Consider the following 14,865-nt stretch of genomic DNA (forward strand, 5'->3'; position numbering starts at 1 on the left):
CCACAGCGGACGTGACTCACCAGCAGAAGACCTGCTCCTGCTCACAGAGGGACAGCAGTGGGGACACAGCTGACTTCAGGGGCTCCTTCTCTTCCTGTTGTCCCAGCAGCAGCACGAGGGGTTGCAGCCCTGTGATGCTCAAACAAGACCATGAGAGACATCCAGCAGCAATGTGGCCTGATGTCTTTGAATCACAAAGTCAGCAAGATGCAGGAGTGACACCTCACACCAGAGGATGTAACTGTTGGCTCTTAAAGCACCTGAGAGGCCAAGAAACAGTTGGGGTTTGGGCCTCAAGCAGAGCCCAGGAGCATATGGGGGACTCAGGAGCTGGTAACCCTCACTCTCCTGGCAGCACTCAGGGGATCTTGGCCAGCCCAGCCGGACACCCCTCTGAGAATCATGGAATCCTAGAACGGCTTGGGTTGGAAGGGACCTTCAAGATCAGCTCATCCCACCCCCTGCCATGGGCAGGGACACCTCCCACTAGCCCAGGTTGCTCCAAGCCCCATCCAGCCTGGCCTTGGACACTTCCAGGGATCCAGGGGCAGCCACAGCTTCTCTGGGCAACCTGTGCCAGGGCCTCCCCACCCTCACAGGGAACAATTCCTTCCCAATATCTCATTTAAACCTGCCCTCTGGCAGGGCCAATGGCCTCCTTCAAGGACATTTCCCATTGTACTATCAGTACATGCCCTCTGCTGTATGAGGGTGTGATGAGACTGTGTGTGTATGAGTGTGTGTATGAGAGTGTGTGTATGAGAGTGCTGGCAGGTGTCTGGTTAGAAAGATAAATAAAATACCTCCCTGTTTCTTGAGTTTTCTTACATTGGTTCCTACAATAATGCTGTGAAAACATCCTCTGGGTGTGGTTGTAGAGCTCCATTTGAAGATGCCTGTGATAGTCTCTCTAACATTTGGCTGTGCACCCTGTCTTGTGTTATGGGGTTCTGGCACTGCAGAAGAGCACAGTGCCAGAATTTACAATTCTGGTAAATGCACAACCACAGCAGCATCGTGGTGGCACTGCTCTTTCACACACCTGCGTGCCCAAACCCCCATCTCTGGTCTCCCAACTCCAAACAACTCAAAAGTCTTCATTCCTGCCTTTGACTAAACTACACAAGAGATTCTCTGTACAAATCCAGCTGCTTTTGGTTGGCACCTTCTCTCCTTGCCAGCACAGGTGCTGAATTACACAACAGCCTCAGAGCTGACACACTGCTCCCATTGCCTCATTCCACAGCCTGAGGATGCCAGGGAAGCCTCTCCTGCCTCTCCTGCCTCTCCAACCTCTATTAGTACCTAGCACTTAATACCTCCCCTAGATAACTAGCACTCAGTGGAGTCAGGAGGCAGAAGACTCGACAGTGGATGAAGTAGCCAACTATGCAAGTAAAAGGTGAGGTCTGTCTTGGTGCTGTTGAAGGAAACCTAATGGGAGAGTGGAAGAACACAGGCTGGTTTGGGGTTTCTCCACCCACAGGCTGCTTTTAACTCCTCTTGGGATGCACACTGGAATTGCTCTCTACACAGCCTGTAAAGTCCATCTTATGCAAACCTCGTGAAGTTCAACAAAGTGAAGTGCAAGGTCCTACACCTGGGTGGGGGACTGATGGAAGCAGCCCTGAGGAGAAGGGCTTGGGAGTGATGGTTGATGCCCTGGCCATGTGTGCTGACACCCAGACACCAACCATGTGCTGGGCTGATCCCACAGTGTGGGCAGCAGGGGAGGGGGATTCTCCTGCTCTATTCTGCTCTCATGAGAACCCATCTGCAGACCTGCCTTCAGCTCTGGGGGCCCCAGAGAACATGGAGCTGTTGGAAAGAGTCCAGAGAAGGCCACGAAGTTGTTGAGGGGACTGGAGCACCTTCCCTGTGCAGACAGGCTGGGAGAGCTGGGAATGTTCTGCCTGCAGAGGAGAAGGTTGTGTGGAGACCTCACAGCACCTTCCAGGGTCTGAAGGAGCTACAAGGAAGCCAGAGGGGGACTGCTCGTCAGGAACTAGTGTGACAGGACAAGGGGGAATGGCTTCCCCCTGCCAGAGGGCAGGGATAGATGGGATATTGGGAAGGAATTGTTCCCTGTGAGGGTGGGAAGGCCCTGGCACAGGTTGCCCAGAGAAGCTGTGGCTGCCCCTGGATCCCTGGAAGTGTCCAAGGCCAGGTTGGACAGGGCTTGGAGCAACCTGGGCTGGTGGAAGGTGTCCCTGCCCGTGGCAGGGGGTGGGATGAGCTGATCTTGAAGGTCCTTTCCAACCCAAACCATTCCATGATTCTGTGTTTCTGTGTGGTGGGATTTTTACACTCACAGGAGTGGGAAGACATTTTCAGAAGAAGCTCGAAGCAGACAAAGGTACAGCACTGAGGTAATGAAAGAGTGCAGGCCTGGCCACACCTGCCATCAGGAGGACAGCGCCCACACAGTGGTTGGGGCGCTGGCAGAAAATTACAGTCTGGAGGATGGAGCAACACGTGCGAGTTCTGGGCTGATTTCATAACCCACATAGCACTCATAGACCACGGCTGCTGCGGACATTAGAAGGCAACCATTAATCTGTGACCAGGAAAGCCATCCTCGAGCAGAGCAACCAAAGGCTCGGGCTCTTAGGTGGCCACCAAGCTATGGAGAGGCGCAGGTTGGACGGGCAGGGGCTGCAGGTGGAGAACAAACACCTTTGCTCTGTGCAGTACCCGTCCCTTCAGCCAAACAGCAGCATTGCACGAGCTCTCCTCGCGCTGCCGTCCCTCGGGGAGGTGAGCTGGGTGCTCCTCCAGGAAAGTCTTGCAGAGCTCCTGCAAACTGCCCATTGCAAATACGACACCCCGTGGCTGTTGGGGCTGTGTGGAGCCTGGGCCTGGGTCATGGAGTGACCACGTGCCTCCCGCTGAAGCCTGGCCTGTCCCCGGTGTGTCCATGGGGAGGTCGGCACGCTCCGGAGGCCTTGTAGAGCTGGTGGAGCCCAAGTTCTCCTGTTGCACCAGGAACTCTTCTGAATGACCCCGGGAGTTAGGAAATGGCCCTTTACAAAGAAAAGCTTTTGGCATCTTTTTAACTGTGGCTATCAAGAGCTTAAGGTGCAACTCCATAGCCGGAATTCCTCCCCACACCACTCTGGGCTGCTTTGGGAAACATAATCCTTTTGCAAGCACGAAAGCCACGACCACGTGGGCAAGGGGAGGGAGGTACCACAGGTGTGATCAGCACACAGCTGGCAATTTGGAGGGCACGTGAGGTGGCACAGCAGGGTGGCAGCCTGGCAGGGCTCTGACACAGCGTGGTCCTTATAAAGCCAGGGAGGACAGAGGCACCTCCATCCCCCCCACGGCCTGCTCAGACACCACAGCGGGCTCAGCCTGGTAACGTACTGCAACTCTGCGTGGGTCAGACCTGTGCTGGAGCTCTCCCGAGGCTGAAAAGGCACTGATTGCTTTTTTTTTTCTTGGTAATACCATAGAGAGGCTTGCTGGGAATATTTCAGAGGGCAGATATGTCTCAGGGTGTGGGAGAGCCACCGGGAGGAGAAGAAGGAGGTAGAGAGTACCCTGCAATTCATGCTGCTGGGCTGGAGTTAAGCTCTGCCTTTTAAGAGCCCAGCGAAACATTAGAAATCATATATAATATTAACTGTGTATATTAAAAATAGATCTCTGCTCAGGTCAGGAGTCTCTAAGGTGATAAAAGGGGGTTTTGGTTTGTTCCGGCTATGCTTAATTAATAAATTGTCTTCCTATGAGGCTTTACCAGTTTCAGTTCATAGAATCCTTCAGTTCATAGTGGGGTTTGGGTACAAAAGCTAAGCAATAGAGAAACAGAAAAAGTATAGATATAGATATAGTCACAGCCCAGCCAACCTAAATATGCTCTTTCTGTAGCATAAACTCCTCCTTTGGATTAATTCCCTCTGCGTGACAACTGGCCCAATGGTATTTTCTAGCACTTTATTTCTTGTATTATAGAGCTGGTTCTCTTCTTTTTACCACTAAAAATATAAGAAAGGCTCTTGCCTAGTACCAATCCTGTCTGCACAGAGGAGTGTAAAAAGCCCTGTGTAGAATGTAATGGAAGCTGAAATTGGGAATCCCCTCCCCTTCCCCAGCCCAGGCCTTGATATGGTCTTCAAATAGATGAGAAACTTAACACATCATAACCAAGTGGAAACAGACATTTATAGCAGTGTTTAATAATAAGAGTAATCAGCAACACTGGAAACAGACATTTATATCAATGTTCAATAATAATAATAATAATAACTGACAACAATAATAACAACATTCATGTTATTGTTTTTATTGTTGTTGTTATTGCTATTATTCTTCCTGTTATTATTGCCATTATTACTATTTACACAGGCACAAGATGTGGCTGTTCATTGCAGTCCTGTTTTTCGTACAAGCACCCACGAACTCCAAAGACGCCTGCGAGCAGAAAAAGGCTCTAAATCCCGAGGCTTCCATGAACGCTGTGAGTCGGGAGAGCTTTGAATTCCCACTCGGGAAGCCTGGGGACGCTCAGCTGGGGGAGGGAGGGCTGGGGTACATACGTGGAGGGGGCAGTACGGCAGCACTGAGTGTGATTGTCGGCAGGGCAGTCAGAGAAGGGGATAATCCCGGCCTGGATTTGGCCAGATGTCTTCCCAGAGGGTAGGGATTTGTGCGTGGCTCCTGTCCTGCAGCTGCAGCAAGTTGCTCAGGGCCACGTCCAGGTGAGTCCTGGAAGTCTCTGAAGGTGGGTTTAGGTCGACCCAAGATGTGGGCGATAAATTGGCTGCCATTAACCCCTCCTGCCAACCTCGGGACACAGCGAAGTGTAGGCAGGATCTCAGCTGGGTTTCACCAGATGGAAACTTCCTGAGCTGGGGAGTTCTCAGCATAAATAAAGCTCAGGCAGAGCCTCAGGAGCCGCACAACAAACCCTGTGGAGTTTATCCTATTGCCCTTCCAGTCAGCCCAGCTGGGCAGGTTCGATGCACCACCTTATCTGCCCCTCATATCAGCTCAGGGCGCGGCGTGACACCTCCTGCCCCCGCTGGCAGCCGCCTGTAAATCCTTTAGGCTTCAACCTCCGGGTTTGGAGCCGTTTCAAACCCCGCAGCAGCCCTCCCGCTCACAGGCACGACGAGACTGAGCATCTCCTCTTCCCTTGGGCATCACAGCGGGGCGGGAGTGGGGTCGGGACAGAGCCTCCTCTCTCACAAAAAGCTGACCCAGAGACACCCCGGGCAAAGCAATGTCCCGACTGCCACACCCCACCTGGGTTTTCCAAAGGCATCCCAGTAGATGAGGGGTGTGCTCTTCGAGTCAGATAAACACCTGGGCTATGGATATTTTTGCACCTGGGTTTTTCTTTCCCCAGAGCCAAATCATCTGCCACAGAGGGTACCCCAGTGAGGAGTATGAAGTCCTGACTCGGGACGGCTACTACGTCCGCCTGAACAGAATTCCTCATGGAAGAGAAAAGCCAAGGAGCAGAGGTACAGCTCTGTTTCCCTCAAAACCTGCAAAAAATAACCCTGAACATGAGCAGGTGAAGGGATGAACCTTACCAGGCCAGGAGAGTATTTGTTGGTAAAGCAAAAATACCAAATCCACCAGATTTCTCCTATTCGCAGTCAAAGCTGTAACACCAGGAGACATCATCAAAATGCACATTGTATGTCCTCTGGCAGTGCAAGGGAGAGGCTTTATTGGCCTTAATTTGGGGTGAGTAAATAGAAAAATTCTGGGTCAGGGAAATGTGCTCTTTCTTTTGCACCCAGGGGCCAAGCCAGTGGTGTTTCTCCAGCACGGGATATTCGGAGAAGGCAGCCACTGGGTGGAAAATCTGGCTAACAACAGCCTTGGCTTCATCCTGGCAGACTCTGGCTATGACGTCTGGCTGGCAAACAGCCGGGGAACGAGCTGGTCCCGCAGACACGAGCACCTTTCAGCTGACCAGGCTGAATTCTGGGATTTCAGGTGGGCTGGAGCGTGTTACAAAAGCCTGGTAAACATCCCTGCCTGTCACTAACCTCAAGGCAGAGGTGGGTGCCTCCAAGTAGGCAAGTCAGAGCACCTAATCCCCGGGCACAGCCTGTCCCAGAGCTCCTGGTGGTGTATCCAGGGAGGATGGAGGTATCTGTGCAGACCTGCTGCTGACACAGTGCCAGCATCTCCCTGCAGCTGCCGAGAGCACAGGGCTCTGCTGCCTGCTGGGGACACCCGTCCTGCAGAGACATCAGCCTTGTGCCAGGGCACCCACAGGGACGCCACTGAGCTGCCCACAGGCATCATTGCCACCTCCCCTCCTCCTAGGCATTGTCCACAGAAACCTTGTCCCCACAAATGGCCTTTTTAAGCTGGTAGTGCCTCTCCAGAGCCAATCTTCAGAGCAGTGCTGGATTTTCCAGGCTCACGGACATGCTTGCAGAAAAACCTGGTAGAGCAAGTCTGTGTTTCACCACATCTCACTAACAGGCATACAGGGGCAGGAGCTGGTGCTCCACTCCCGTCTGGGAAAGAGCATCCCTAGGAGTTGTTATCCTGGTGGGATCCAGCTCTGGATCTGCAGGGTGGCTCTGCACAGTTTATTTACTGCTCACAGAGGACTAAGCCCTTTCAGGGAAGGATGATGCCATGGCTGGAGGGAGGCCTTCAGGTCCTTGCAGTTCCAGCCAGCTCATAGGAATTTTCTCCTGGAAAATCAGCCCCTGATGTTAAGCCAGGCAATGCAAGGCAGCCAAAGCTCACAGGGGAGCTTGTTCTGGTGCTGCTCCAGAGCCAGCACACCCTTCCTGTGTTACAGCTTTCACGAGATGGCCATGTACGACCTCCCGGCCATGGTGGACTTTGTGCTGCAGAGGACTGGGCAGAAGCAGCTCTACTACGTTGGCTACTCCCAGGGCTGCACCATCGGTGAGTTCCTGGGGGCTCCACACCACGTTGCCTTGAAAAAGTTCATTTTGGTGTCTGTCAGAGGAAAGCAGAGAGGTCCATCTTTGCAGGTTTAACATCCCTTGAAGTGCTTCATCAGCCACTTCCAGCCACAGGGGTGAAGGTGTTGTCTCCTCTCTTGCACTAATGATAAGCGGGAAGGTGGCAAGAGATGTCAGAATTCCAGCTGCAGATAATGCCAGCTAAACAGATCTGGGTCTGAGCAAACCCAGAAGAAAGATGGACCAAGTCTGAGGTTGTTTTTCTCTTTTCTCAGCGTTCATTGCGTTCTCAGCCATGCCCGAACTGGCTGAGAAAATCAAAATGTTCTTTGCCCTGGCTCCTGTGGTGACAGCCAATCACAGCAGAAGTCCCTTCATGAAAACATCCTTCCTTCTGGATAAGAATCTCAAGATGATTTCGGTAAGGGATTGCTCCATGCCCTCCTGCCCTCACCTGTTCTAGGAAAGGGTTCATGCCCAGACACAACATCTGATGTGGCAGAAAACAGCTAATTCCTGCTGATTTATTGGCACAGACACGATCAGGTGCAGATGCAGTCCTGGATGGTCACTTAGCTGAGTTCATGTAGGATGAACTCAGATGTTCCATCTGTAGGATGAAACTTGTTGAATTCCTGGACAAAACACCTGGAAAAGAGCAGCTGTGCCACGTTGATTTTAATGGCAGTGGAAAATGGATCCAGTGCTCGGGGAAGGTGGGGGGAGAGAGGGGAGTCCTCAATCTTAATTCCTCCGGTGTGTGTTCAATCAGCTCCTGCAATGAGCTGTACACATCTCTGCACAGCAGGAGGGCAGGAAGGGGAATGCAGGAAATCCACCTTGCCCTTTGCTCCCGCAGCTGCTGCTGGGCAGGACGGAGGCGACCCTGCGCATGAGGAGGGTGTGGAGGTTCCTCCCCCAGCTGTGCACGCACAGGCTGCTGCACAAACCCTGCGCCAGCCTCCTCTTCCTGCTGGGGGGCTTCAACGAGAAGAACCTCAACATGGTGGGTGTGTCAGGCAAGGAGGGGACGGGGGAGCCAGATCCCTCTCTCACTTCTTCTCCCAGGGCAGGAAAAGTCCCCAGGCTCTGCTGGGTGAATGTCAGTGGCCAGGTGGCACTTGATAACACCTCTGAGTTAGGGCTGCCTGTCCCTGTGGCCACCCCTGTACCCCTGGGGTGCAGCCCCTGCTCCTCCCCACCCACACCAAGGGTGCTGAAGCAGCATCTGGGTGACCACAGGTAGTTCCTGAGGTCTTGAGCACAGTCCTACGAGGAGCAGCTGAGGGAGCTGGGGGGGCTCAGCCTGGAGAAAAGGAGGCTCAGGGGGGACCTTCTGGCTCTGCAAGTCCCTGACAGGAGGGGGGAGCCGGGGGGGGTCGGGCTCTGCTGCCAGGGAACAAGGGACAGGACAAGAGGACATAGTCCTTAGCTGCACCAGGAGAGGGCTAGGTTGAACATTAGGAGGAATTTTTTCACATAGAAGGTGATTAGATGTTGGCAGGGGCTGCCCAGGGAGGTGGTGGAGTCACTGTCCCTGCAGGTGTTTAAGGACTGACTGGACATGGCAGTCAGTGCTCTGGGCTGGGGGACAAGGTGGTGTTGGGTCACAGGTGTGACTTGATGATCTCAGTGGTCTTTTCCAACCTAACTGATCCTGTGATTCTGTGATTCTGTCCCTGAGCCCAGACAAGGCACCTCATGGAACTAGGGATCCTCCATCCTTCATCCCCATCATTCTCCTGCTGGTGCTGCCTTAGAGCAATAGGTTTTTAATGAAAATCATATTTCTGAACCTGACCCGGCTTTTTTAATGAAAATCATGTTCCTAAGCCTGACCCAGCTCTCTAGGCAGCACGACTCAGCAGTGGCTGCTTTGGGAAACACATCACCTGGCAGTGCCACCCTCGCTCCCCTCCGTTGGAAAGCAATGATAGCTTGGATATTTCTCCTTGCAGACACGGCTGGATGTGTACACATCCCACTATCCAGATGGGACCTCTGTCAAAAACATAGTTCACTGGGCCCAGGTAGGTTCCCTGAAACACAGATGCTTCATCCCTGGGATGGGCCCTTCATAGGGAGTCTGGTGTGTCCAGGGCAGATGTGAGAGTTCAGGAATCTTGGATATTGGCAGATCCTGAGAAAGTAAAGGCAAGAAATCAGGTGAACAGGAGAGGTGCTGGATGCAGGATGAGCTGCCCTGTGGGGACACCAGGCTGTACTCCCTGGACTGTGGCAGGCAGGACAAGGGGAGGGATGGGCACAGCAAGCCTGGGGGCACCCTGGTGTTGGTGGGTGAAACCAGGCTTTACAAGGAGAGCCTGGGAGACCTGGACAGGGAGGTAAAGCGGGACCCAAGAGCATCTCCTCCTGCCCAAAGGGGTCCTGGACACCCCAAGCCTGGGCTCTGCCAGTCCTGCTGCAGCTGCAGCGTTGGCCCTGCTGGAAACCGGATCAGGCTGGAGACTCCCACCCTTGTGCCTCCTTGCAGAGCCAAATTATAGGCAACAGGGAAGGCATAAAAGGTTGTTAAAGGAGATCCAGCAGCATCCTGCACACCCAGCTGGTGATGAGCAGGTTTTCAGAGGGAAGAGTGTGGCACCAGGGCAGCCAAGGAGTCACATGCAACACCTCAGTTTGCCAACCCATAGCTAGGGACAGACATGGAGCAGGAGGCCAAAACATCACCCTGTTAAAAAGGGTGGAAAGTCTGGCTTTGCAGGGGTGCCACCTCCTCCTGCAACATCCCATGGGTGAGGACACTGACACCTTTCCTTGTCCTGTCTGTCCCCAGCCAGCTGGCGTGGTTGGCGGTGGGCAAGTGGAGGGCAGGGACTTGCCCAAACCCCTTCCAAGCACCTTCTCATGATGTGGGCCTTTAAGGGGGCTGGGAGGTGCTGGACCCACACAGTGGCACTTGCTGGCCTCCCACACAGATCTACCCTCTCCTCCCAGGTGGTGAAATCAGGAGAATTCAAAGCCTTTGACTATGGCAGCAAAAACACCGCCGTGTACCACCAGGTAGGAGGCTGCAGGAGCAGCGCTGGCAGCTGGAGATGCCAGGGTGGTGCAGGGGTGGGTTGCCTTGCAGGGGTTGACCACGACAGCCATTCCTCAGAGCTCCCTGTGTCCCTCCAGGATACACCACCCTTCTACCAGGTGGAGGAGATGCCGGTGCCCACAGCGGTGTGGTCGGGAGGGGAGGACTGGGCAGCTGACTGGAGGGATGTCCGCCTGCTGCTGCCCCGCATCGCCCACCTCGTCTCCTACACCCACATCCCCGACTGGTGCCACTGGGACTTTGTCTGGGGCCTGGATGCCCCCAGGCGCCTCTACAGCAGCATCCTGGAGCTGATGGAGGGCTCCCGGTAGAGTGGTGGCTCCCAGGGAGGTGCTGGTGGCCTGGCCCCTCTCCCTCAGCTGGGACAGCCCAAGGACATGATGCGACAGTCCCTGCTGGGACAGTCCCTGCTGGGACAGTCCCTACTGTCCCCTCCTTCCTGCTGGTCTGCCATGCTTGCGGTGATGGTGCTTCCCACACATCCCTTGGTCATTGGGGTTTGTCCTGCTTGCTTGAGACCTCCTCAAAGACCAGTGGCACCGTGCAGACAGGGCACCACAGGGGTCAGCCGAGGTGTCAGGGTGGGCAGGAGCCACCAAGCCTGCTGGAAGGGCCCCAAGGTGATGGTGGTGATCCTGGGACCCTGCCACGACCCCACTGTGGCTGCCCAGGCTGCAGATTAGAGCACCCAGCCCATGAGGAGGTGGGAGGGAGCTGGGCCTGCAGAGTCTGGCTGTGAGAGCAGCCCCCAACCATGGCACAGAAAGGGAGGGAGGGGATGGATAAGACCAAGTGTTTCTCAGCAGCAGTGAGGGGGCCTGGTGCCAGGTCACAGCCCAGGGGGATTCACGTTGGACCTAGACAGGTCCCCAGGGAATTGGAAAGTCTCCATCTGGAGGGGTTTCAGGACTCTGCTGGGACAAGTCAGACACTTACCCGCACTATTTGGTGACCAGAGGTCCCCAGGGATGGCTGTCTGGCTGTCCCTGTGTCATCAGCACTAACACTCTGGGAATGCCTGCCCTCCCCTCCCATCCCTAGGAGCTGGTGACCCCAAATGCCCTGGGCTGGGGCTGGGTTGCAGGGCCACTGTTCCCCCCAGGAAGCTGCCACCAGGCTGATGTTCCAAGGCAATGCATGGCCCCAGCACACATTCCTATCCTGCTGCTTGCTGCAAAACCGGGGCTGGCAAAAATCCCTCCAAAATAAATGCTCAAAGAGGATTTCAGGAGCCTGCACCACAGCTCTGACACCCCTGGCTCTTCCTTGCATGTGAACATTTTCCAGGGGGCTGCCAGGCCAGCAGGAGTGTAGTGGGGTGACCCAGCTGGCGGTGGCTGGGGCACAGTGGGTGCTCTGGGGGTCCCAGCTGGGACCATCCCAGTACCTCACCACTGCCGGGGGGGCAGGCACCAGGAATGCTCACTGACAAAAACAACACCAGCCAGCCTTGGGGATAGAGAGCTTTATTGTGTCCACGAGGGTTTGGAAATCCCAGGTGAGTGGGACCACTGGGGGCAGCTCTGCCCGGAGCTGCTGAGATGTATAGGGCCAGGACAGCGGGACGAGCGGCATAAGGTGGCTACAGGAGCGGGATGGGGAGAGGAGGAGGGTGGGGAGGTGGTCTCAGGGCTGCCCCCACCGCAGGAGGGGTCCCCTTTCCCACCGCAGCGTTCTCCCACCCTCCATGGGCACAGGCAGCTGGTTCATCGCTGCACCGGGACCTACGGGTACCCATCCATCAACCCCTCCATCCATCCTTCCATCGATCCATCAGTCCCTCCATCGATCCATCCATGCCTCCATCCCTTCCTCCATCCCTCCCTCCCTCCATGCCTGCCTCCCTCAGTACACCCTCCCTCCCTCCCTCCCTCCCTGCCGCTCCCGGGGGCGGTGCGCTGTGGTGCGGGCGGTGCCGGCGGCGGGGGCGGGTCCGGCGGGTCCGGCGGCCATGGAGGGCGGCGGGCGGCGGGTGGTGGCGGTGGGCGCGGGGCTGGCGGGGCTGGGGGCGGCGGGGCGGCTCCGCGGGCACGGCTCCCTGCGGCTGCTGGAGGCGGCGGCCCGGCCCGGGGGCCGCGTCTGCACCCGCCCCTTCGGTACGGCCGGGGGGGCCCGGGGAGGCACCGGGAACACGGGATGGGCGGCACCGGGGGCGGGCCCGGGCTGGGGCGGGGGCACCGGGCTGGGGCGGCTGTACCGGGATGGGGAAGCTGCACCTGACCCCCGACCCCGCGGGGCCCCTCCGGAGTGGGATCAAACGGGAGCCCGTCACGGGTGGCACAGCGCAGGCTGGGGCAGAGGCGGGTCCGCTGTTTTAGGGGGGCACGTGGGGTTGGGGGTCCTGCCACACGCATGGCTCGGGGTGACCGCCCGTCCCTCCCTCCCGGCAGCGTCGGGGCTGGCGGAGATGGGGGCACACTGGATCCACGGCCCCTCGCCAGGGAACCCCGTGTTCTGCCTGGCCTCCCAGTACGGCCTGCTGGGTCCGGAGGCTGCCCTGGAGGAGAACCAGCAGGCAGAGGCGGGGGGACACCCCGCGCTGCCCTCCGTCACCTACAGCAGCTCGGGGAGGGTGCTGAGCCCTAAGGCGGTGAGCGAAGCCCGCGACCTCTTCTACGCCCTCCTGGCCTCCACCCGCGCCTTCCAGGGGTCCAAGGAGCCGCCGGCGCCCAGCGTGGGCCAGTACCTGCGGGCAGAGATCGCCCGGAGGGTGCCCACGATGGCGGGGGGCGTGGAGGAGGCCCGGCGGCTCCAGCTGGCCGTGCTCGCCGCCTGCCTCAAGCTGGAGTGTTGCATCAGCGGGACCCACAGCATGGACCTGGTGGCTCTGGAGCCCTTCGGGGAGTACGTGTCGCTGCCCGGCCTGGACTGCACCTTCCCAGGGTAAGCGCGGGGCTCCGCAGGGGACGCCGAGTAGCCTTTCGGGGGCCACCCCGTCCCCAGCAGCGCCTCCTCCCGCAGCGGCTACAGCAGCTTGTCCGAGCGCCTCCTCTCGGCTCTGCCCGAGGGCACCGTCCTGCTCAACAAGCCAGTGAGGACCATCTGGTGGCGAGGGTCCTTCTGCGAGGAAGGGGACGATTCCAGGGATTTCCCTGTCCGGGTGGAGTGTGAAGATGGGGACGCCTTTCTCGCCGACCACGTCATCATCACTGTCCCGCTGGGTGAGGAAATGAGGGCACCCCCCCTTCTCCTTGCCCTGCCTGTCCCCTCCGACCAGCCGGCAGGGTTGGAGATGGGCAGGTGGAGGGGAGGGATTGCCCAAACCCCTTCCCAGCCTCTCAGATGGGAATTCTAGTGGGAGAGGGGAGGCTGGGAAGGGACTTGTGGAGGGCAGAGTATCTCAGATGCCATTTAGGAACCCGGCTCAGAGCTGCTTGATCTCCTGCTCAATCTCCTGCCCAATCTTGTGCCTGCAGGTTTCCTCAAGGAACGCCACCAGGAATTCTTCCAGCCTCCCCTTCCCGAGTGGAAAGTGGAGGCCATTCGCCGCCTGGGCTTTGGCACCAACAACAAGATTTTCCTGGAGTTCGAGCAGCCTTTCTGGGAACCTGAGCAGCAGCTCCTGGAAGTGGTGTGGGAGGACGAGTCGCCCCTGGAGGAGCCCAGCGCCGACCTGGAGGCCAACTGGTTCAAGAAGCTCATCGGATTCGTGGTCCTCCAGCCCCCGGAGCAGTACGTGAGGGGGATGTGGGGCGTCTCCCAGGCCTGCTCTGGGTGGCTGGTGGCCCATGAGGTGGGGCAGGGAGGGCACCACAGCCCCAGCGAGCAGCAGCTCTGAGCTCTGTGTCCCCTGCCCAGGCACGGGCACGTCCTCTGCGGCTTCATCGCGGGGAAGGAGTCGGAGCACATGGAGACGCTGAGCGACGCCGAGGTGCTCAGCGCCATGACCCGCCTCCTCCGCAGGCTCACAGGTGCCGCCCCCGCCCTCCCTGCCCGCCCCAACCCCCGGGGAATTTTCGGGATCCCACCCCGAATGCCCTCCCCGCAGGGAACCCCAGCCTGCCGGCCCCCAGGAGCGTGCTCCGGTCCCGCTGGCACAGCGCTCCCTACACCCGCGGCTCCTACAGCTACGTGGCCGTCGGCAGCTCCGGGGACGACATCGACGTGCTGGCACAGCCCCTGCCCGAGGACCCCCAGGACCCCCGGGTGAGGATACAGGGGATGCAGCGGGGCGGGGGGACAGGGCACCTCCAGCAGCGCAGGGAAGCGGCACCGCTCCCACCCTTTGGGGGGGTGTTCACCTGCCGAGCTCCACGGCGGTGGGGGCAACCCCACTTCCCTAAAGTTTGGGGAAGGGAGAGCACTCGCTCGCCGGTGTCTCCGCGGCGATGCCCCCCCGGTGGCTCGGGGGGGGCGAGGCCGGGTTGTCACGGCTCGGCTCACCATCCGCCCCGCCCGCAGCCCCTGCAGCTCCTCTTCGCCGGCGAGGCCACGCACCGCACCTTCTACTCCACCACCCACGGCGCGCTGCTCTCGGGCTGGCGGGAGGCCGAGCGGCTCAACCACCTCCTCCAGCCTCCCATCCCTCCTCCTCCTCAGCCCTGAGGGGGGGGCGGCCAAATAAACGCGCCCGCTGCTTCGCTGCTGCCTTTTTGTGCCGCTCGGTCTCCTTTTTTTTATTAAGAAGCCGCCAGCGCCCGCGGAGGCTTTTCTTCCAATCCTAATCCTCCTCCTGGCGAAGGGGCTGCGGTGTTGGTTTTTAATACCAGTTGGTGCTGGAGATGGTGTAGCGCGGGTCGTCCAGCGGGTCCTGCGCCGGGCCGGGCTGCGGGGCGGGCTGAGGGGTAGAGGCGGTCGCACCGGGTTGAGGAGCAGAACCGGGGGCGCCGGGGGTGCCGGGGCCACCGGGAGATGCCGCCGAGCCTCCCGGGCCCCCCTGAGGCTGCG

The 14,865-nt window shown here is 58.1% G+C and overlaps 2 protein-coding genes across 2 annotated transcripts; both read left to right on the plus strand.

Annotated features, from left to right (window-relative positions):
- The first annotated feature begins 4,360 nt into the window (after nucleotides 1–4,360).
- Nucleotides 4,361–10,289, plus strand: LOC113982644 (lipase member M-like). The gene is made up of 9 exons (XM_027711076.2): nucleotides 4,361–4,465; nucleotides 5,357–5,474; nucleotides 5,760–5,958; nucleotides 6,785–6,894; nucleotides 7,190–7,335; nucleotides 7,774–7,920; nucleotides 8,873–8,944; nucleotides 9,873–9,938; nucleotides 10,056–10,289. The coding sequence occupies exons 1-9, from the start codon at nucleotides 4,361–4,363 to the stop codon at nucleotides 10,287–10,289; spliced, it is 1,197 nt and encodes a 398-aa protein (XP_027566877.2).
- Nucleotides 10,290–11,929: 1,640 nt separating this feature from the next.
- Nucleotides 11,930–14,569, plus strand: PAOX (polyamine oxidase). The gene is made up of 7 exons (XM_027711075.2): nucleotides 11,930–12,074; nucleotides 12,369–12,861; nucleotides 12,940–13,139; nucleotides 13,395–13,650; nucleotides 13,777–13,889; nucleotides 13,967–14,124; nucleotides 14,380–14,569. Exons 1-7 carry the CDS (start codon nucleotides 11,930–11,932, stop codon nucleotides 14,521–14,523), a joined length of 1,509 nt encoding a protein of 502 aa, XP_027566876.1. The 3' UTR covers nucleotides 14,524–14,569.
- Nucleotides 14,570–14,865: the final 296 nt, after the last annotated feature.

The sequence above is a fragment of the Pipra filicauda genome, unplaced genomic scaffold (genome assembly GCF_003945595.2).
Source record: "Pipra filicauda isolate LSUMZ 115617 unplaced genomic scaffold, ASM394559v2 scaffold449_size645428_pilon, whole genome shotgun sequence".
In the NCBI taxonomy this organism is placed as follows: domain Eukaryota; kingdom Metazoa; phylum Chordata; class Aves; order Passeriformes; family Pipridae; genus Pipra; species Pipra filicauda.